General features: G+C 41.3%; 1 protein-coding gene across 2 annotated transcripts in view; it reads right to left on the bottom strand.

Moving 5' to 3' along the window:
* The window catches only part of LOC126210143 (ubiquitin carboxyl-terminal hydrolase calypso), a 154,922-nt gene that overhangs the window by 63,767 nt on the left and 67,648 nt on the right, over window positions 1-23,507 (bottom strand). For both annotated transcript variants that reach the window (XM_049939293.1, XM_049939294.1), the window contains exon 7: window positions 5,481-5,704. In XM_049939293.1, coding sequence (XP_049795250.1) covers window positions 5,481-5,704 — 224 coding nt within the window. The remainder of the gene's footprint in view (window positions 1-5,480; window positions 5,705-23,507) is intronic.

Raw genomic sequence — 23,507 nt, 5'->3', positions numbered from 1 at the left:
ATATGAACAACTGGGAGGAGTTATTGCAGTGTTAATAATAATAATAATAATAATAATAATAATAATAATAACAGTAACAACAGTTAAAAGGTCAAATTGTTAAGTCCTGTGACAGTGATAAAATGGAGACATATGCAACATGATTGATGGAAATCCCATTACTTGTGTGGATGGCACACTGCACGTGTATCCAGAGGAGAGAACATGGGTTTTGGAGAGCTGCTTTTGCAAAGGGCTCTGCCAGAGGGAAGCAGAATGAGCTCAGCTGCAAAGCTGTTCAGCACAGCCAGGCACGCTGTGCAGAGCATTAAGTCTATGACAACTTGTAAATGTCTGCATCAAGCTTACTGAGATGCCACAAACACAGTAGACAAAAATGACAACTTTATAAAGCGGGAAACGAGTAACACTAAACAGTAATCGAGGGTCAGCACTACTGAGGGTCACGAAACATCCACTTTTCTACGTTATAAAAAATAAAAATTAAAGAAAAACTGCTCTCTACAGCAACGACAACTACATTTCCGATTACTTAAAAAAAGTAAACGAGTCTCATTAATGAGCACAGAACAATCTCTCATACAAGACTACAGATCACATTAGGTATTAAAAGCCAGACATTCGCAGAAATGAATGACGTACCTGTTCTGTTAAATCGAGGACTATACGCTAGGTTGCATACTGTAGAGAAAAATTTACATAGCAAATTACGTCAGTGATACAAAATATTTACAACAGTGTTTAATTCTACAATCTACTTAACTTTAAACAGCAGGAAGCGGTTGGCAGAAGCACTGCCACTCCCTACAGTGATAATGGAACGCCGGGGTAGAAATAAAAATAAAGTCGGAGCCAATCGCAATATGCAGAAGAACTGCTTTGTCTTCTGTAACTGAAATCTATGCTACAATACCGAGGTACAAAATAAAAACATTTGGATCTAGTGGTGGTCTAACTTAAGCAAACCAGAGGTAGCAGCAAGGCAGCAACAGGACTGCAAGCCAAACAATTTTCTCTCCAATTATCGTACAGAAGGCAATCGGCCTCGTACGTCGACATTAAAAAAGCAGTAAACTGGTCCGTGCAAACGAGACACCCAGGTCGGTGCACTGCAAACCGCTTTCTGTTACTTTCTCGTAAGTCTACTTACAAACGAGTGTCCCACGACCCACGTCTCCCTAAATCCTGTGGAATTTAGTCGACACATTCGACGGGCAAAGCTGTGAACTGTGACACGCAAAGTTATTGCACGAGAGGGCGTTGCAACACGTGAGAGTTCCTTACTGAGGACTCGTTCGTATATTGTGCTTCACAAATCCGAACATCACATTCTGCATACAAGAGTCCACAGAATGCCACACCACTCGAGTTGCCCGGACGTGAGACGACGGGAGCGGAACAGTTGCGTACACTGCACGGTGATATGCGATGACATTTTGCAATATAGTAACGTAACTATTTATTTCATTAGCAGTATTCGACAGTACAGAAATTTGAATAATTCTAGATTCCAAAATGGAAAATGTTAAATGGAGATGGCCACAGTGTGGCCCACAAAGGTTAGCTACAAAGGACATCTAATTTAGAAATTACATGTGTAAGGAAAGAAATCAAGATTTGCAAAAGGAATTTACATTTCTTTTTTATTTTTTTTATGAGGGAATCTTATATTTGGAGGACAGCATCACACAGACATCACCCGAAACAGTGGGACACTGGGCGAGCATAGAACTAAAGTAAAATTCTTGCAAATGCCACTTCACAATGGGGCTCCACAATAATGGAACTGCTCTCACATCCCGGCCACATCTCACCAAAAGTTTCTGCCGGTTCACCGAGGGCCCTCCCCTATACTCGGGAAGACGGTCACACTTTATCTGTCGACAGGGTTCTTTTACGAGTTCCGCAGTCCGCCCCGAGGTCCGAGGTCCGGCAGTGTGCCTCGACAAACAGCCGAGGGAGAAATGCGAACCACGTAATAACGCGACGGTGTGATCGGCCTGCCAGTCGAACGTTTTGGAAAAGTGAGACAGTGTCAGTAGTGCAAAAGTGAGTGAGAGTTTGATAGGGATTCTATTTGTACACTTTTCATAACTGTCACTACGTCTAATAAATATGTGAAGCACGTTAATGCCTGGGATTATTATTATTACACATTTATACGTCATACAATCTTGTCAAATATTAGACGCTTACTGAATTTGAGGAGTGAGATTTTAGATTCAGTCGGTACGAGGAACGAGATTCTCGAATTAAATACTGCTGTGCACTGTTGTCAATTAATCTTGGAAATAAAAGACTGCTCTGCAAGTTTTATTCTGAGAACTGGGATATTGGCACTGCACCCAGATCTAGAGAATGCAGACAGGGGGGAGGCTTTGCAAGTGGTTTATCTTTTCCAAATTTTTCTGAAGTTACCTCTGACGGGTTTCACTTATTGGCTTTCAATACAAATGCCCCAAACATTTGTAATTTCAACTCAATAGCACAAATTGCCTTCAGTTTATTATAGTTCATTTTGATGATTTCTGCTCTTCTCTGCTTCACAACTTTCACTTACATTAAAGCTACAGGTGTTAACTGAAATTTGGAAAATTTAAGAATTTGAACAGGACCGCGTCATACGTAATGGGTCTCTTTCGTGTCCACTGTTGTGTCCAGTGAGCAGTGTAGATGCCTAATGATATAAGGAAGGGGAGGACGGTCCGTCCTTTTAGCTACGTGCAGAAGGCTAACAGGATATTTTAAAGGAGTTATGGAACTCAGACAGAAATATACGAACAAATAGGCAAGACTTTGATAACTAAAATCTTCGATTGCTCATTCGAGCAAAACTGGATAAATGATCTCTACGAATGTACACTATTCCCGATTGTCCGACACCCACGGAGGGAGGTACGTGGATAATTCAGAGACGTGAACAGAGCCAGAAGACAGCTACACTAGTCCGAGCCCTGGGCCTGACCTACACGGAGGTCACTCCTGGACCGCTTACTGAACTCCCCCACTGGGCACCATCACTTCCACGTTTACAGACCGTGTCAACCCCTTCCGTGTTGTCGTCTGACCACTGTCCTTCCGGCCCTCGTATGTTGCTATATAAGGTTACCGCCAATACTAGAGTTGTGCCTTGCACTTACTGTGTGACCTCACGTGCCACCTCTCGAGTCTACATCACTTTTCCGGTCGACACCCGTCCTGCGGCATTGCGTTTGTATTCTCAATAAAACTTACTCGTTCTGGCTTCTGTTCTACCGCCTGTTAGGTGTTGCATATTCTAAATACAACACTATTGGTACGTGTTCCCCATTAACTTACTTACAGCTTCCTGGCTAGGGTGCTAGTACTAAAATTTTCTCCTGTACTGGGAGACTGCTCGACTCCTAGAACTGATAAGATATTTCATAATGAGGAAAGGCTCATTTTACTGAGTGAGTTGTATATTAATGGAAGTTTGTAACTTTTTGCACTTAAATTCCATTTTTCCTTCCTTAAGCAGTTCTGAAGGTGGACTGTTATTCCAAAACAATAGTAACCGAAATGACAATGTTGACTGGAATACTCTCTTTCAAATTCTAAAGGTGGCAGGGGTAAAATACAAGGAGCGAAAAGCTATTTACAATTTGTACAGAAACCAGATGGCAGTTATAAGAGTCGAGGGGCACGAAAGGGAAGCAGTGGTTGGGAAGGGAGTGAGACAGGGTTGTAGCCTCTCCCCGATGCTATTCAATCTGTATATTGAGCAAGCAGTAAAGGAAACAAAAGAAAAGTTCGGAGTAGGTATTAAAATCCATGGAGAAGAAATAAAAACTTTGAGGTTCGCCGATGACATTGTAATTCTGTCAGAGACAGCAAAGGACTTGGAAGAGCAGTTGAACGGAATGGACAGTGTCTTGAAGGGAGGATATAAGATAAACATCAACAAAAGCAAAACAAGGATAATGGAATGTAGTCGAATTAAGTCGGGCGATGCTGAGGGAATTAGATTAGGAAATGAGACAATTAAAGTAGTAAAGGAGTTTTGCTATTTGGGGAGCAAAATAACTGATGATGGTCGAAGTAGAGAGGATATAAAATGTAGACTGGCAATGGCAAGGAAAGCGTTTCTGAAGAAGAGAAATTTGTTAACATCGAGTATAGATTTAAGTGTCAAGAAGTCGTTTCTGAAAGTATTTGTATGGAGTGTAGCCATGTATGGAAGTGAAACATGGATGATAAATAGTTTAGATAAGAAGAGAATAGAAGCTTTCGAAATGTGGTGCTACAGAAGAATGCTGAAGATTAGATGGGTAGATCACATAACTAATGAGGAGGTATTGAATAGAATTGGGGAGGAGAGGAGTTTGTGGCACAACTTGACAAAAAGGGATCGGTTGGTAGGACATGTTCTGAGGCATCAAGGGATCACAAATTTAGCATTGGAGGGTAGCGTGGAGGGTAAAAATTGTAGGAGGATACCAAGAAATGAATACACTAAGCAGATTCAGAAGGATGTAGGTTGCAGTAAGTACTGGGAGATGAAGAAGCTTGCACAGGATAGAGTAGCACGGAGAGCTGCATCAAACCAGTCTGAGGACTGAAGACCACAACAACAATAACAACAACATCAACAACAGTAACCGAAAAAACTTCAAAATCCCACACTGCAAAAAACAAAACCTCGTACCGGCACAGTGGTTGCAGTTCTGTCATGACATAAAAGTGTCAGTAAGATACGTATCCAGCAGCTCACTTATAAGACAGGCACGGGAGCGAGCCGAGCACGGGCCGTATTAGTGATTCGGTAGCCCCAATTGGTTATTCATGGGCTTTCCACACTAGTCTAGACACCTACTTCAGAAGCAATACAAATGAACTGTTAAAAAATAAATAAAATGCAAAATCGTGGCAAGCAATAGTCACAACACGAAACGTATGTATACAGAAATCAGATATGGGTAATTGCCCATTATTAGTGAACTGTGTTTGTGACAAAAACTAAAGGCAAGAATTTGTAAGCCCGTTCAACAATTTAAATTTTACCTTTCTGAATTCTGTGCCGCTTCTCGCCTTCATCTCTTCCTTTCTCAAGTTCACAAACACTTCCAAATAAGCATATGTTCTAACTTTCCTTTGCATTTGCTGACAACTTGTTAATAATTTTCTAATTTTACACCAGCAATAGACAGAAAGTGCACAATTCCTGGACTAAATGTAATTGGAACATTTGAAGCAAAAATACACTGGGGAGGTTCAAAATTTAGAAGTAAGGCAATATATTCACATCTCATCTGACACCTGTCTGAAACAGTTTCATAGCGCACAATAGGAACGGGACAATACCGTTACAAAAATTGCTCATTACAGAAAGTCCTCGGCTAAGGTACACACTGGCAGAAAACTTTTTGGTGGGTGTTATTCAGGAACTAAAATTGACAACAGACCACTCTCTGACACTGAACAACACATACAAGTGCACATACACTGCACGAGCCTCATACCTTGTGTGGGAGAGTTGAAGGCAGAGCCAACCTCGGACGAGGTGTCGGTGCTGGAGCTGCTGGGTGCCGGTGAGATCTGGATGGTGAGTGGTGTCGAGTAGTCGAGTGGGCACAGTTGCTGCTGCCGCTGCTGCCGCCGCTGCTGCTGGGGGGAGGCGGAGGCCTTCTCCAGGCCGCCCTCCGGAGCCTCCAGGGAGCTGCAGTCGGTGCCTCCGGACTGCTCACTGTGCGGCAAATGGGAGCTCAGCATCTCGGCCGATAGACACTTACACCGGATTACTCCGGCCCGAAGTCGCGGTCGAAATTTACCTGGCGGTCGATTGCACAGACTGCCACTCACCTCGGAAAGAATGTAACTACCTCAGCAGGAGTTTTGAGAGTAACGGTATCCGTTCGGTGTTTCGAGTCCTGTTCGCTCCGAATGGGAATCTCTCTCCCCCGTTTGACACCTCGTCTCACCTCTCGATCACCGTTTGTATTATACTCCATGTCTGCCGTAGGGTTAACAACAATTTTCTGTACTAAATGTGTCACAACTATCGTAAAGGTCAGGTTCGAAGTGAGATTCCCACTTTTTGTGAACACTGGTTGTTCTCCATTCTGGAACGAGACGATCAGAGTGACGGGTACACACCGATCTAGTTAACATCGAGTATAGGACACGAATTTGGGCAATGGTGAAAAATTGGTGTAGAACCACCTGCATCAGATTGGCAGAAATAAGAGAAAATGACAGATCAAATATTATTTGAGACGTGGAACATTGGATGTTGGGGGTGATATGGAAAAAGAACAAACTGCCAAATGATTGGAAAAAGAGAATTATAATACCATTGTTTAAGAAAGGAAGCAAAAAGAAATGCGCCAACTACAGGTGCATCACACTGCTTCCGCACTGCCTTACGGTATTGGAAAAGATCATAGGAAAGAGATTGAGAAAAATCCTAGAACATCAATTTGAGGGACAACAGCACAGATTCAGAAGTAACAGAGAAATGACAGACCTCATTTTTCCCCTTTGTCACCTAATGGAGAAGTGCTGAGAAAAAGGGAAGGATCTGATAGTAGTGTTCCTGGATTTGGAAAAAAGCACGCAATAGTGTACCAAAGAGTAAAATACGGTAAGGCTTGAGAAAACAATGTCTCTGATTCATTAATTTAAAAAGTTCAGATACAGTATGATGGTTGTGAAAGCAGTGTACAAATAAGAGGTGGAAGAGCAAAATGGTTTAAGACGCAGAGGGATATTCAGAAAGGCAATTCACTTTGCCCATTCCACTTCATCGGACTTATGGACACTATCATGAAAGTAACCAAGGAAGTAGAAAATGGCGATCTCAATGCTTGTGCTGTTGTCGATGACATCACCATTTGGAGGGAGATGGATTACTGGAATAAAAAATTTAAAGGATTCGAGCTGACTGTGAGTAGGAGCAATGAAGATGAGTAGGACACTCACACCTTGTATGATCATAATGGAAGGAGAGAATATTGAATGAGTGGAAATTATCTCAATAGTGCCATATCAACTGGTAAAAACCAATGATACTGAAGTGCTAACCATTGAACTTAGTGACTGCACTGTTACATCAGTGTACAAACCACCAACAGTGGACTTTTCCAGCTCCAACGTAAACAATTTTAATAAAGACAGAATTAATTTTGTAATCGGTGATTTCAACAGCCACAGTACGCAGTGGGGCTACCGAGAAGACGACGACAATGGCACGGCTGTGATCTGCTGGGCCGAGCTAAACAACCTAAAATTGATACGTGACAATAAACTGCCTGCTTCCTACAACAGTGGCAGATGGGGGAGAGGTTATAACCCGGACCTCATCTTCGTTAGCCATCAAGAAACGTCCCAATGCTCAAAAGGAGTTTGCTCACCAATACCAAACACCCAGCACCGTCCAATAATGTGCCAGATCACATCTGTTGTTAAACCCCATAGCGTACCTTTTCGCCGTAGGTACAATTTTAAGAAAGCAGAATGGTCAACCTTTCAAAACCTCATGGAAGATTCTGTAAACAACCTACCACCTGAACCAAGATTCTATGACAATTTCGTGAAGGCTGTGCAGTGGTGTTCCAAGCAATCGATCCCTAGAGGATGCAGGAGCAATTATGTTGAAGGCCTTACGCCAGAATTAGAGGACCAGTTGCAGCAATACCTGACACTGTTTGACGCAAACCCTCTATCCGCGGAAACTATCACTGCGGGCAAGCAGCTAACCGGGTCACTAGCTAAAACCAGGAGAGAGAAATGGCTGAGGACAATAGAGGAATTGGACATGAAAAGGAGCAGTCAGAAAGCCTGGACACTCCTTAAATGTCTCAACAATGACCCGACTTTCTCTCCAGGACATGCTCCCGTCACAGCCGACCAAATAGCGCACCAGCTTCTCAAGAATGGGAAACCCGACACCAAAATCAGGAAGTCGGAGACCAAAATAGACAGGATTGAACACCAAGAAAATTCAACTCTGACCACCCCTCTCACAATGGCAGATCTGGACAAAGCCATAGCGAAATGCAAGCTAAGGAAGGCCCCGGGCCTGGACGGGATTTTTGTTGAACAGATTAAACACTTTGGTCCCAACGTTAAACAATGGCTACTGAAACTGTTTAACAATTGCATGGAAACAGGTCAGATTCCCACAATCTGGAGGAAGGCTAAAGTTATTGCCATTTTAAAACCAGGCAAAAATGCTGATGACCCCAGAAATTTCCGACCCGTATCACTTCTCTGCCATATCTTTAAAATCTTTGAAATAATACTCCAGGATCGCCTCTCCAGTGCCATAGAACCCTACCTAATCCCCCAACAAGCAGGTTTCCACCCAGGGAAAAGCACTACATCTCAGGTAATTAAACTCACGCAGCTGATTGAAGACGGCTATGAGAACCGGAAAATAACCGGTGTCGCCTTTATAGACTTGACAGCCGCATATGACACCGTCAACTTACGTCTGCTAATGAAGAAGCTGTATGCCATTACCAGGGACTTTAAATTCACATCCACAGTTAGAAGTCTGTTAGAGAACCGTAGGTTCTCTGTGGAATTCCAAGGGATGCATAGCAGGTGGCGGGCCCAGAAAAATGGTCTCCCTCAGGGCAGCGTACTGGCACCCTTACTTTTTAACATATACACCAACGATCAACCACTGCCAGCTGGTACGGAAAACTATATCTACGCCGACGACCGTGCTATGGCCGTACAGGGTGACTCCTTTGAGGATGTTGAGACAAAGCTCACGGATGCGCTAGACATGCTCTGTCAGTACTATGCCGACAATCAACTCGAGCCGAACCCTAGCAAAACACAAGTTTGCACCTTCCATCTCCGTAACAAGCAGGCATCCCGTAAGCTGCGTGTCTTCTGGAAGGACACACTCCTCGAACACTGCGTTAACCCCAAATACCTAGGAGTAACCCTAGACAGGGCTCTGACGTATAAACAGCACTGTATTAACACCAAAATGAAAGTGAGCGGCAGAAATAATATTCGTCGGAAAATAACGAACTCCTCCTGGGGCAAAGCCAGAGGTAGTGAGGACCACAGCACTAGCAGTTTGCTTCCCAGCAGGCGAATATGCAAGCAGTGTCTGGTACAACTCTACCCACGCTAAACAGGTCGACATTGCTCTGAACGAGACCTGCAGGCTCGTCACTGGATGTCTGAAACCGACGCCAACAGGCAAGCTCTACCATCTTGCTGGGATTGCACCTCCTGCAGTGCGAAGAGAAGCGGCAGCCTATAGTGAAAGAGCGAGGGCTGAGATGGCAGAGAGCCACCTCCTCCACAAAGCCAGCCACCAAACGCTTGAAATGTAGACGCAGTTTTCTCAGAGCAACCGAAGATTTTAGCGACCAACCTGGATCTAGGGTGGAGAGATGGAAGCGGTCGGGAGAATGTCACTGGATGAAACCAAAGGAAGAATTGGCACCAGGTTACGATGAGGACTGGGTGGTCTGGAGATCACTAAACAGGCTACGCACCAACACTGCACGGTCAAGAGATAACCTTCTGAAGTGGGGATATTCTACTACATCTAATCTTTGCGACTGTGGAGAGGTGCAGACGACCCAGCACATGTATAACTGCCCTGAATGTCCTTCACACTGCACTTTAGAGGATCTGATGTTGGCAACCCCAAATGCTGTCGACGTAGCCCGCTTATGGGCCAAATGCCTATAACATTTTGTTTCTGTGCACACATATTTGTATATATATTTATATATATTTTCATATGCCTGTAATTAATTTTTTTTCTGTGTGTTATTCATTTTTTTATTCCTGTATCCATGGTGCTTCTGACACGAATTAAAAAAAAAAAAAAAAAAAAAAAAAAAAGAACTGGTAGAAGTGTCAAACTACAAGTCTTAAGCAGAGTAGCAAAAGCATTCAGCTTCTTCCACCAAGTACAAAACTTAATCTGGAACATGGGAGTCCCTTTAAGAGCTAAACATACCATGTATAAAACATACCTCCTGCCAATCATGATGGATATTCTGTAGACCTGTGTCGTGAAGAAGAGAGAAGAGAGTCAGATACAGGCATGTGAAATGAAGTTCCTTAGGTCAGCTCTACTGAGAGGGTGAAGAGGGAAGGGGGGGGGGGGGGGCACAGAGAGAGAGAGAGAGAGAGAGAGAGAGAGAGAGAGAGAGAGAGAGAGAGAGAGAGTCAGTAATGACTAGACCCTGTAAGAAAGAATGAGCGCTGCAAGATTTATATGGTTAGGTCGTGTAAAGTGTTTGCACCAAACTGGAGCTCTATGTCAATATTTGGAGCTGGAGTTACCAGCAAAAAGACTGATTGGGTGGCTTAAGAAGAGAGGCACAGACCAGATTAATGAAGATATCATGAGGAGAGGAGTAAGTGGGATGCAGTAGAGCGAAAAAAAAAGCTATAATAAGACAGAAATCAATGTTGACAAATCATTAACAAATTTCCTACCGGCTCATTCAAAGGAAATCCTGATGATAATGACAGTGAGAAGACGGCGAGGGTGGCAAGGATTCTAGAAGAACTTACAGGGACACTTCGGGAAGCCCAAAAGTCACAGCAACGGTTCACGGTATGCGCGAAATCTGTGTCGGAGCTCCGGTCCTACACAGATTTCGACCAGTCCCGACACTGTTTTACACCTGTCCCCGACCACCGACTGGCACTCCTCACCCCACCGGCACAAACGCAGTGTCCGAAGACTCCGGCACAGACACACCGGTGACACGGTTGACCGTAACAGTGACGCCGCCGACCTGTTCCCAGACGCGGTCGGTCGGTAGGCGTATCCTGACAGGGAAATGGTCACTGCAGTGTACACCTTTAACCACCTGTGGCCAAGCACGCACTCAAAAGGAACGTAATAAGAGATTGTAGTGTTACAAATATTCGTGGCAATGTGGAAGTTTCCCCTACCTGAGCAACATCAATTAAATATTCGTAACATTTTATTTCAACTGTTTCTGGTATCTAAAGCGGCACCTTGCCCACCTACGGGTGCAGTAGGTCACCGTTTCGTTGTACCTGTCAGTGGCCACGAGAAGGTGGGATTCGCACAGCTGAAGGGCCGTGGTGCACTTTATTACAATTATTAAAACATTACTGAAACAAAAACCAGTGTATTTGTGCCTGGGATTGTGTAATATAAATGTTTATTGTCTGTTAAAGAGTTTGAGGAAAGAGACACAGCTATATGAATATAGAGCTTAGATGGCAAGCCTGTTCTAAGTAAAGAAAGGAAAGCTGAAAGGCAGAAGAAATGTACACGAGGAGTGTACGAGGCAAATAAACTCGTAGGCAATAATATAGACAAGGAAGAGGAGGTAAGTAAAGATGAGACGCAGATATGATACGATACGATACGATACGATACTGCGAGAAGAACTTGACGGTGCTCCGAAACGACTGAGTCGAAATGGAGCCCCTCGAGTAGATAACATTCCCTCACAATTATTGGGATCCTCGGGAGAGCAGGCCACGATACAACTGTTCTGAATAGTATGCTAGATAGAGGAGACGTGTGAAATATCCTCAGACATTGAGAAGACTGTAATAATATAAATTCCAAAAACTGTCAGCTTAATAAGTTGTGACTGCTAAGTACTGACACAAATTATTTATAGAAAAATTGAAAAATAGGTAGAAGTCGACTTATTAGGAGATCAGTTTGGGTTCTGAAGAAAGGGAGGAGGATTTGAAGCTATATTGACCGTATGACTTGTCTTAGAAGACAGGTTACAGAAAAGCAAACCTATGTTTATACGGTATATATATATTTAGAGAAAGCTAGACAATGTTGACTGGAATACACTCTTTAAAAAACTGAAGGTAGCAGAGATAAAATATAGGAGGTAGACGGTTATTTACAACTTGTATAGAAAACAGACCACATTTATAACAGTTGAAGGGCACAGAAGGAATCAGTGATTGAGAGGGACTGAGACAGGTTTGTAGCCTATCCCTTATGTTATTCAATCTGTACACTAAGCAAGCAGTAAGGAACCCAAGGATAAATTTGGATGGGGGAGTGAAGTTAAAGGAGAAGAAATAAAAATTCTGAGCTTTGCCAATGATATTGTAACTCACCAGATATAGCAAAGGATTTGAATAATGCAATGTAGTTGAATTAAACTGGGTGCTGCTGAGAGAATTAGCTTAGGAAATGAGATCGATTTTGCTACTTGGGGCAGTAAAATAACTGATGAGGGCTGAACTGAGAGAATATGAAATGCAGACTGGCAATGGCAAGAAAACTGTATCTGAAAAAGACGAATTTGTTAAAAATCTGACATAAATTTAAGCAGAGGAAGTCTTTTCTGAAGGTATTTCTCTGGATTGTAGATGTGTATGGAAGTGTAACATGGATGTTAAAAAAATTTAGACAAGAAGACAATAGAAGCTTTTGAAATGTTGTGCTATAGAAGAATGCTCAAGATATTAGAGGGGTAGATCAAGTAACTAATCAGGAGGTACTGAATACAATTGGAGAGACAAGAAATTTGTGGCACAACTTGGCTAAAAGAAGGGATCAGTTGACAAGACGACGACATCATCATCATCATCATCATCATAATCATCATCATAATCATCATCACCACCACGAACAGTTTCCATCGCAGGCTGGGTTAGTTTGGAAAATAAGCATCACCACTAGTCCTGTTTTCCCACTATCTCTGTGTGTTCTATTCTGGTTCTTTCTTTTCCTCTTTTTTCAACACACTCCACCACACCTCTCAGCCACCTATCCCTCAGTCTTCTCAGTCGTTTCCTTCAAAGCTCCATTTTATTTATATTCTTGGGAATCCTGTTGTTTTACGTTGACAGGACACATCCTGAGGTTCTGAGGAATCACCAACTGGTTGACGGTGGACACATTCTGTGTCACACTGACAATATCTGTACTTTATAGAGCCACAAAGAGGGTACCCTATACCACTACTAGTTATTTCCTTTCCTGTTCCACTCGCAAATAGAGCGAGGGAAAAACGACTGCCTGTATGTCTCCGTATGAGCCCTAATTTCTCGTATCTTATCTTCGTGGCCCTTACGCACAGTGTATGTCAGTGGCAATAGAATCATTTGGCAGTCAGCTTCAAATTTCAGTTTCCTTAATTTCCTCAATAGCGTTTCTCGAAGGAAAAAAAAAAAAAAAAACTTCTCCTTCCCTTCAGGTATTTGCATTTGAGTTCCTGAAGCATCTACATAACACTTATGTGTTGTTTGAACCTGCCAGTAACAAATCTAGCAGCCCACCTCTGAATCGCTTCAATGTCTTCCTTCAGTCCGACCCGATACGGATCCCAAACACTCGAGCAGTACTTGAGAATAGGTCACACCTGCATCCTGTATACAGTTTCTTTTACAGGTGAACCACTCTTTCATAAAATTCTCCCAATAATGCAAAGTCAACCACTTGCCTTCCCTACCACAGTTCTCACATACTCGTTCCATCTAATATCGCTTTGCAACGTTATGCCCAGATATTTGAACAACCTGACTGTGTCAAGTAGGGTACTAGAAATGTTGTATCTGAATATTACAGGTTTTCATCTTCCTACTCATCCGCATTAACTTACACTTATTTTCATATTTAGGGCTAACTGCTATTCATTTTTTGTCTAAGTTGTCTCGTATCTTCCTACAGTCACCCAAGTTTGACACCTTACCGTACGCCACAGCATCGTCAGCAAACAGCCGCAGATTGCTGCCACCCTGTCTCCCAAATGTATACAGAGAACAACAGTGGTCCTATCACACTTCCCTGTGGCACTCTCGACGATACTCTCGCCTCTGATAAGCACCGTCAAGGACGACGTACTGGGTTCTATTATTTGAGAAGTCTTCGAGCCACTGACATATCTGTGAACTTATTCCGTATGCTCGTACCTTCGTTAACAGCTTGCAATGGGGCACCGTGTCAAATGCTTCGTGGAAATCTAGAAATATGCAATCTGCCTGTCGTCCTTCGTCCGTAGTTCTCGGTATATCACGTGACAAAAGGGCAAGTTGAGTTTTGTACGAGTGACGCTTTCTAAAACCGAGCTGAATTGCACACACGAGTTTCTCAGTTGCAAGAAAGTTTATTATATTCGAACTGAGAATATGTACGAGGATCCTGCAGAAAATAAAAGTTAGGGATATTGACCTGTAATTTTGCGGGTCCGTTCTTTTACCCTTCTTATATACGAGGTGTGGCTAGAAAAAAACCACACTAGTACTGGTGAAACAATAAAACGAATGCAATAAGGCTGAAAGTCGCGTGGCCTGTCGCGTGGCCTGTCACGTGACTCTCGCTCCGCCTACTGCTCGAGTTTCATCTGCCTCCTGCACTCAGTCTGCCCGTGGCGTCTGTTTTAAGTAGTTGACGTTTTGTCTGTGCGTCGGAAAATGTTGAGTGTACAGAAAGAACAGCGTGTTAACATCAAATTTTGTTTCAAACTAGGAAAATCTGCAAGTGAAACGTTTGTAATGTTACAACAAGTGTACGGTGATGATTGTTTATCGCGAACACAAGTGTTTGAGTGGTTTAAACGATTTAAAGATGGCCGCGAAGACACCAGTGATGACACTCGCACTGGCAGACCACTGTCAGCAAAAACTGATGCAAACATTGAAAAAATCGGTAAACTTGTTCGACAAGATCGCCGTTTAACAATCGGAGCAGTGTCCGAGTTAACAGGAGTTGACAAGGAAAGTGTTAGGCAGATTCTTCATGAAAGTTTCAACATGAACAAAGTGTGTTCAAAAATGGTTCCAAAGTGTCTCACAATTGAACAGAAGGAACGCCGAAGAATGATTTGTTCTGACATCCTGGAAAACATTGAAAGTGATCCCACCTTCTTACAAAATGTTATTACTTGCGATGAATCGTGGTTTTTTACTTACGATCCCGAAACTAAACGCCAATCGATGCATTGGAAAACTCCTGGTTCTCCACGACAAAAAAAAGCACGAATGTCAAAATTGAAATTCAAGGCAATGATGATTGTTTTTTTTTTTTTGACATCAAAGGGATTGTGCACATTGATTGGGTACCAGAGGGACAAACAGTGAATCAGCATTACTACATTAGCGTCCTGGCTACCATACGTGAGCGAGTACGGAGAAAACGGAACGATTTGTGGAGAAAAAAGTCATGGATCCTTCACCAAGACAATGCCCCAGCTCACAGTGCATTGTCAGTGAAGACGTTTTTGGCAAAACACAACATTCCCATCTTAGATAATCCACCCTACTCACCTGATTTGGCCCCCTGTGACTTTTTTCTTTTCCCTAAAGTCAAGTCAGCTTTGAAAGGAACTAGATTTGAGACTGTTGAAGCAGTAAAAGAAAAAGCGACGGAAGTAATGTATGGACTTAACCGAAAATGATCTGCAGCATTGCTATGAACAGTGGAAAATTCGTATGGAGCGGTGTAGAGACCGAGGAGGAGAGTACATTGAAGGAGATAACATGAAATTGTAAATAATTGTAAATAAATGTTTTTTCCAGCATCAGTCCGGTTTTTTTCTAGCCGCACCTCGTACTGCAGTCAGCTGCGCCTTTTTCCAGTCTGAATATGTTTTATGTCATTCCAGTAGTTTCAGGTGCAGGGATGTGAACTATCTCCTATTCTTGAAATAAAATACATCGAATTCCATAACACATTTTTCTGTAAATGTTGTGACAAAGCAGGTGTATACTTTCGAGTTGTTACATTTTTCTTCGCCCCCAAAATAAATTTTATGATATCTTCAATACTCCCATTAATAAGACACGGTAACAGCACCTAAAGAATCTCAACTATTGATCCAAGACTTACCCAATTTAATTTTATTATCTATTACATTACTTTGGTTACGAGGAGTTAACGATCAAGTTGGCTTGCGTGAAAACTGGGTTAATTACCTAATATCAGTAATTTCAGATTTCATTACCATTGTTCATACATAAACATACAATCAATTACTAACTTTCACGTAAAGTTGATGAAGAAGATATAGAAATAAGTAAAGCATTCATATGACCAGTAACAAAAATATGCTAGAACTTTTGCAATTATTTAATTTTGGAGAAATTAATGTCCTTAATTAAAACCATGTTACTGAAACAGAATCCATCTTTAGGCAAAGTAACCAGTGTAATTCAATAGCAATTATTTCTATATCTATCAGTCCTCATTAAAACAAATCCCCCTCCACTACCCAGTTACTCAGAAACATAAATCTTTATTTTTATTTATGAAAATTCAGTAATCAATGACACATAACTCCAATTTTAATTATAACTTATAAAAGAGACATGTTAAAAGTCATTTAGGTCAGCCTACAGAAGGTTGTGAAATGTACAAGAATATGTCCACCGACACACGAAAATGTAGCAGGAGTTCAAAAGTCATGAAATCAACTCAGTTTTACCTAAATTTTGTGTGTGGGAGTTGGTTCAATGATTTATGAACTCTTTGAATGTAACTGGACAGTAAATGTGTAATTATAACCCACAACTGTTACTACTGTGGCAGTGGGGCCATACTGTGAACCACGGGTGTGAAAGCTATATGGACGGAGTGGCAACAAGCCACGTAGTTCCATTCCAGACCACTAGAGGCGCTAGGGGTCAAACGAAGCTGGAATTGACCAATGAGAGCTGTCTAAACTCCAATGGTGGTTGTTTTGAAATATTCTATCGTCTTGCTCTGCTGTGGTCCTCAGTTACAGTCGTCTTTGTATTTGTTTCATGTTTACATACTACTCATCTTCATTATAAACAGATTTTTTACTTTAAATTCATAAAGTTCACCATGGAATTGAAGAGATTTCCTGCTGAAAAATGTCCACAATTAACTGTAAGGTAAGACATTTATTTTTTCATTAAATAATCTCGTAGCTTATAAATGAAATGTATTCTCTTCTATTGTGAATTAAGCAGTGTAGTTTCCGTTTGTTTATTTAAATAACTTTGATATGTCTGTAGTAGTTTTAATTAATGAGACTTTTATGTTCCCCCCCCCCCCCCCCCAGAATATTCAACACAACAGATTGACGTTGAAATACTCCTGCAAGTTCCCCAGCTGTTCATCTGGCTATTACGTGGGATCAATGGAGGAAATTTGCAACAAGCATTTCTACAGGTTTCCAAAACAACCTCAAGAGTTGCTTCTAAAGTGGAAGAGTGTAAACTGTCAACAGATGTGAACTGTGCCTCTTATTTTGTTTGTGAAGATTATATTTTCGAAGAAGATTTTATGAATAAAAGTAGGCATAGGCTAAACAGGGGTGTGTTTCCAAAACATGTGACAGGAGTTCCTTGTGAAATTGCCAAAATTGGTAGTGAATCAGGTGACACTGTTGTTAATATTGAATTGGGCCTACCAAGCACTAGTGGTGCTATGGCAACTGTTCATTTTACAGCTGCTAATACCAGAAGTGAAACTGGTGTTAATGAAATACAAAGCTTTAGTTGTGCTGTGGCAAGTAGTTCTCATGTAGGTGTTTGTAGCAGAAGTGGATCAGGTGACACTGGTGTTAATAGTGAATTAGACTTACCAAGCACTAGTGGTACCATGGAAAATCTTTATTATACAGGTGCCAATACCACAGGTGAAACTGGTGTTAGAGAATTACCTTGCACTAGTTGTGCTGAGCAGAGTAATTCATTGAGTGATGAACCTCTTAAATGTTTTATCTCCCCTCAAAATGAATCTGCAGATAGTGAGTACACATCTGAAACATTTTGTAATGAGGAAAGTGGGGTTTTAGGTACAAGCAGACTTAACTCCAACAAAATCAAAATTGTACAAGATTCATAGGAATACTCTTAACAAGGCTATTAAACTGAAAGCAAAGCTACATCATAAAAAATCAGAATTGAAAGCACTTAAAGATTTATATGACAGCAATACTTTCTCTTTCATCGAATCTAATTTAAACTCTGATGCCAAAGATTTCACAAACAGCCAAGTACGAAATGCTTATCGATCAGCAAGTACAAGGCGATGGACACCCGAGGACAAAGTATTTGCTTTATTCTTATACAAATGAAGTCCCCGCCTATACAAATATTTGTCAGTTTATTTTTATCTTCCTTCTGTGAGGAACCTGAAATGTCTGTTGTCTTCTATACCTTTTGAACCAGGATTGAATACTTCGGTCATGAATGTAATGAAAGCAGAAGTTGAAGTAATGAACAACAGTGACAAATATTGTGCTTTGTTGTTTGATGACATGTCTAGAAAGAGGGTTGTATTATAATGCAAGCAAACAAGAAATTTCAGGGTTTCAAGATTTAGGGCATTTAGGGAGATCAAATGTTCATGCAAATAATGCATTAGTTTTCATGGTTAGAGGCATACATAAAAGCTGGAAGCAGGTTGTTGCTTATCATTTCACTCACAACTCAGTTTCAAGTATCACTTTAAAAAGTGTTATTACCTATGTCATAAGGTAATTGCAAGAAATAGGGTTAAAGGTAGTTTGTACAGTTTGTGACCAGGGTGCAACCAACCAGAGAGCACTGAAGGAACTCTGCTGTGAGAAATCTACTGAGTCCACTCCATTTCATTTTGTAGTCAGAATTGAACCTATTGCAGTCATTTATGATGTCCCATATCTATTAAAAATGCTAGAAATGCTCTGCTAGGAAATAAAATACAGTTAGGGTTTAAAAAAGAGGCCAGTTTTGAATATATTCACAGGGCTTTTCTTCTGGATCAGCAGAAGATGTTTAAGACATTGCCAAAACTACATAGGAATCATTTTGAATTAAAGGATTCTTTTACTAAAATGAAAGTCAAGGTAGCTGCAGCCCAGCTTAGTCATACAGTTGCTGCAGTTATTGAAACTTATGTGGCATTTAATATCTTACCTGCTGAGGCAATATAGACTGCATAATTTGTTGAAAAGATGGATTGTGTATTTGATTCACTGAACAGTTCCTATTGTTATCCACAAGATGGCAAGTCTTATGGTGTGCCCTCCCTGCAGAGTCCCCACATATTGAGATGTGGTACAGTCTGTTAAAGGAAATGGAAAATTGGAAAGTGTTGGAGTTAGGCACAGGGAGAGATAAGACAAATATGTTCAGTTTCATTAGTGGGTGTCAAACTACAATAAGATCACTGATGTTCATTTGGAACAGATTTTTAAAAAAGGCTTTAATTTTTTAAGCATGAGGGCTTTCAATCAAGATCCAGTGGAGAATGTATTTTGTTTTGTGGGGCAGCATGGTGTTGCAAACACCAACCCAACTTGCTTTCAGTTCAAAGTAGTTAAAGTCAGTAATATGTCCTTACCTACAAATACACTAGGTAATTGTGAGGATGATAGATGCATGCCATTAAGCAATTTGGTAATTTTTGGGAGCTAGTGATGACAACTTTCTTGACTCCACAACAGACCATTCCATTATGGATCAAAGTGCTTTATATTGTGCCCTTCCTCATAATGAAGCTGCTGCTGGTAGTGGTGGGGCTGATGTAAGAAATGACAGACAAGCACTAGCATATGTAGCTGGTTACATTCTACGAAATATGGGTGTAACACCTGAAACCAACTGTAGTGACTGTAAAACAACTCTGTTCTCACCACCACCCACAGAGCATCATTTATTTACAAGTTTCAAAGAATATGATGATTTAAACCCAAAATTATTGTATGCTAGTGACAGCTTAATGTCCTTTGTAGCAAATGTTCATAGTCAGTTGTATGCATTCTTAGATAAATGTGGACACCAGGAACAATTGGAGAATACATTCTATTCACTGTTTAAGTTTCCAGAGGAAATAACATTTTGCAAGGCCCATTTTTCTGAACAGTTTTTTTTAGACAATGTATACCTCTATTTCTTTACAAGTATGTGAAAGATTGGAAACACACCATCAGCAATAAAAGATTTGATGTTGTTAAAGACAAATTCAGTAAACAGTTTAAAGCTTTATAACCGTTAAAAGAAACTTTTTCTTCTGTGCTTGAGAAATAAAAAGTAAGTTTTGTTTTCATTTCACTGTTTTTATCCACCTTTCTTGCTTTTGATGTAGCAGTAAAATGGACAGGGGGGGGGGGGGGGGATGCAACCTGCAATGTTTTCATATTTTAGTTCATCTCCATACCACTTGAGGCACTGCTGTCGGTCTGTGTTTCCCACTTTTAACACAAGAGTTGAGTTTCTCTTTTTTCTTGTTCTGTGCTGTGAACTACATTACTTCCAAATGCTGGGCGTATTTTATTCGTTCAGTCAGATTCGTCAGAGGCACAGCTACTGAGGACATGTTTTGTACAGTAATGGGCAAGCTACAAAGTCTTCTCAGATCGATATTTATTGTTTGCAAGATATATGGATAAATTGCTCTCTTGTTTGTATAAAGTACAAACATTTTCAGTGTGACACAGACCTCACTGTCAACAAACTGTTAACAGATACTAAATTGGGTGGTATCTGGCAAAGATGACGAGGCTTTCGACAATGCAGACTCTATCTTCTCGTGGCCTCTAACAGTCAGATAAAAAGTTGTAGTGGTTTGTGTTGCATTGACAAAGAAGGACTGTGCTGCACTCTCACGAACTAGTGAACTCCACACAAAACACGAAACAAAAAGTGTTAATATTTGGAACTACTATATCAAATATTAACACTTTTTGTTTCGTGTTTTGTGTAGAGTTCATTTGGAACTTCAACTCCGTATGGGGTCAGTTGCCTTGCAACAGCCACTGATGGTCCCATGCCCGGATAAAGGCATAGGGTTGGGCACTGGGCTAACAACCCAATCCTTTGTTACAAAAAACAAACTTGCCTCGGACGTGGACGGATACAGTGGAATACGAAAACTGCAAAGGACAAACGGCACACGATTTAGAAATTTTAATTTTGGATCTTGGAATGTTCAGAGCCTGTATAGACCAGGAACGATCCAGACTATGGTCTCAGAAATTAACCGATATAAACTGGGCCTGGTGGCGGTACAAGAGACAAGATGGCTATGAGAAGGAACTCACGAAGAGGATGGATACACACTGTTCTACGGCGGATGTGTAGATAAACACGAATTCGGCACTGGTTTTGTAATACACAAGCAGCAAATTTGGTGAAGGAATTCAAAGCTGTTAACAAGAGAGTATCCTACATAGTACTTGGAAAACAAGTGTCAGACACCACATTCATCAATGTTCGTGCCCCACCCAACTGAGGATAAAACAGATGAAGAAAAGAAAGAGTTCTATGACCAACTAGAACAAACAAATGAGAGCACACCAACTAGAAATATCAGGAAAGTGCTGGGAGATTTTAATGGAAGAGCAGGAAAAGAAGAATTCTACATGCCAACTATAGGAAGGCACAGTTTGTTTGATGAGACCAATGAGAATGGTCAGAGGATGATCAACTTCGCTATCTCAAAGAACCTGAGAGTAAGTTTGAGTTACTTCAAACACAAGAGAATACATAAGGGAATGTGGTGTTCACCAGATGGAAGAACCACCAACCAGATAGATCACATCTCGGTGAACCAGCACTATAGCCATAGTCACGGACGTGAGGTCATACAGAGGAGCCGACTGTGTGTCAGACCACTTCCTCATTGTGTGCAGGCTTAAACTCGTGTTCACCTACATTCAAAAGAAGAAGGTGACACTAGAACCTGCTCTGAATGTTTAGAAACTACGAGAAAGTGCCATTAAAGAACAATATGCTATAGAAATAAAAAACTGTTTCGAGGTCCAAGAGACCCTAGAACCGAGAGAGAATGTGGAGGAAAGACAGAAAGAAATAAAGTCCACGGTACTGAGTGTAGCGGAGGATATATTGTGAAGAAAGAAGGTAATGAATAAGAGGAAATGGTTCAACGAGACATGCCAGAAAGCTACAGAGATGAGAACGAAGATGAGAGAGAAGTGGCTACCTGACAGGGAGAATGAGCAGGAATGGGAACATTTTGTCAACATCAGAAGGGAGACGAGGCAAATTCTAAGAGCAGAGAAGAAAATATATCTAACCAGTTTGCTAAAACAAGTTGAGGCAGACAGCCAAAACAAGAACTCAACGCAATTCTTCCAATACATAAAAAATCGGAAACGTGGATTTCAGAGCCCAACTTTTTTCATTATAGATAAGAACTGCAACTTGATAAATGACAAGGAAAGAATTGTAGAAAGATGGAAAGAACACTTCTCAGAACTGTTGAATCGCCCAGACCAAGATGGGATATTACCTGCAAACACTAGGAGGAAAGGAAAGATGAAGAAGAATGGGAAGTTAGTGAAGAAGACGTGAAAATCAAAAAGGAATTAATCGAGGAGGGAGGTGAGAGCTTACACTTAGAGATATATAAACTGATCCACTTGATATGGGAGAAGGAGACACTGCCAGAAGAATGGAAATTGGCTATAATATGCCCAATATACAAGAAGGGAAGCAAAATGGAATGCAGTAACTACAGAGGAATCAGCTTGTCGAATGTAAGGTATAAGGTGCTGTCCGTCATTATTCTCAGAAAATTGCAACCATTTTTAGAGAACAACATTCAGGAGTACCGAGCTGGCTTTCGACCAAATCGATCGACAATAGATCACAATTTCACACTGAGACAATTGTTTGAAAAAGATTGGGAATAGGATAAAGATATCTACAGCCCGTTCGTCAATTTTCAACGTGCATATGACAGCATACACAGGAATAGCCTTTACAGTGCAATGCGGGACTTCAGAATCCCCGAGAATCTAGTGGGAACGGTGCCAGCTTATACGGAAGCGTCAGAGGCAGCAGTACGTTTCCGAGGAGCTACATCAGAAACATTTGAGATTGAGACAGGCCTCAGACAATGGGATGCTCTCTCGTGTGTTCTGTTCAATGACATCTTAGAGAAAGTAATAAAAGGGTGTAGGCAACAGAAGTGGGCTGGAGTAAAGATGGACAGTAACTTCAATTGTCTCGCATATGCAGCTGACATAGTACTATTAAGTGAATGAGAGCACGAGTTGAAAGAAATGTACCAGAAAATGGACAATTATGCACAGAAGGTAGGGCTCAAAGTGAATCGAGACAAAACAGAGTTCACGCAACTAGGAAGAAGACGAGAGCAGGTAGAATTTCTCGAGATAGATGGCAAAAGGTTCAATACTTGGGATCTCGGTTTACCACGGACAACAACATAAAAATGGACATCGAGGAAAGAATAGCAGTGGGAACGAAATGCAGGCATTCCCTCAGAGAGACGCTCGGCTCTAAATCGATCTCAGTGAACACTAAGATGAAAATCTACAACACAGTGATATGCCCAGCAGTAATGTACATTTCAGAAACATGGAGCACGACTAAGCGAGAAAGGTAAAAACTATTAATATTCGAAAGAAGAGTAATGAGGAAGATACGGGGACCAGTTTTAGATAACGGAGAATGGAGGAGGAGGAAAAACGAGGAAATATACCTTCTGATGCGACAACCAACTATCCTACACAACATAAAGAGCAAAAGAATACAATGGGTGGGCCACGTAGCCCGTATGCCAGACGCAAGACAGGCGAAGATGGCACCAGAGGGGAAACCGAACA

This window comes from Schistocerca nitens, chromosome 10, assembly GCF_023898315.1.
Source record: "Schistocerca nitens isolate TAMUIC-IGC-003100 chromosome 10, iqSchNite1.1, whole genome shotgun sequence".
Lineage (NCBI taxonomy): Eukaryota > Metazoa > Arthropoda > Insecta > Orthoptera > Acrididae > Schistocerca > Schistocerca nitens.
This window is presented reverse-complemented; position numbering and strand designations above follow the sequence as displayed.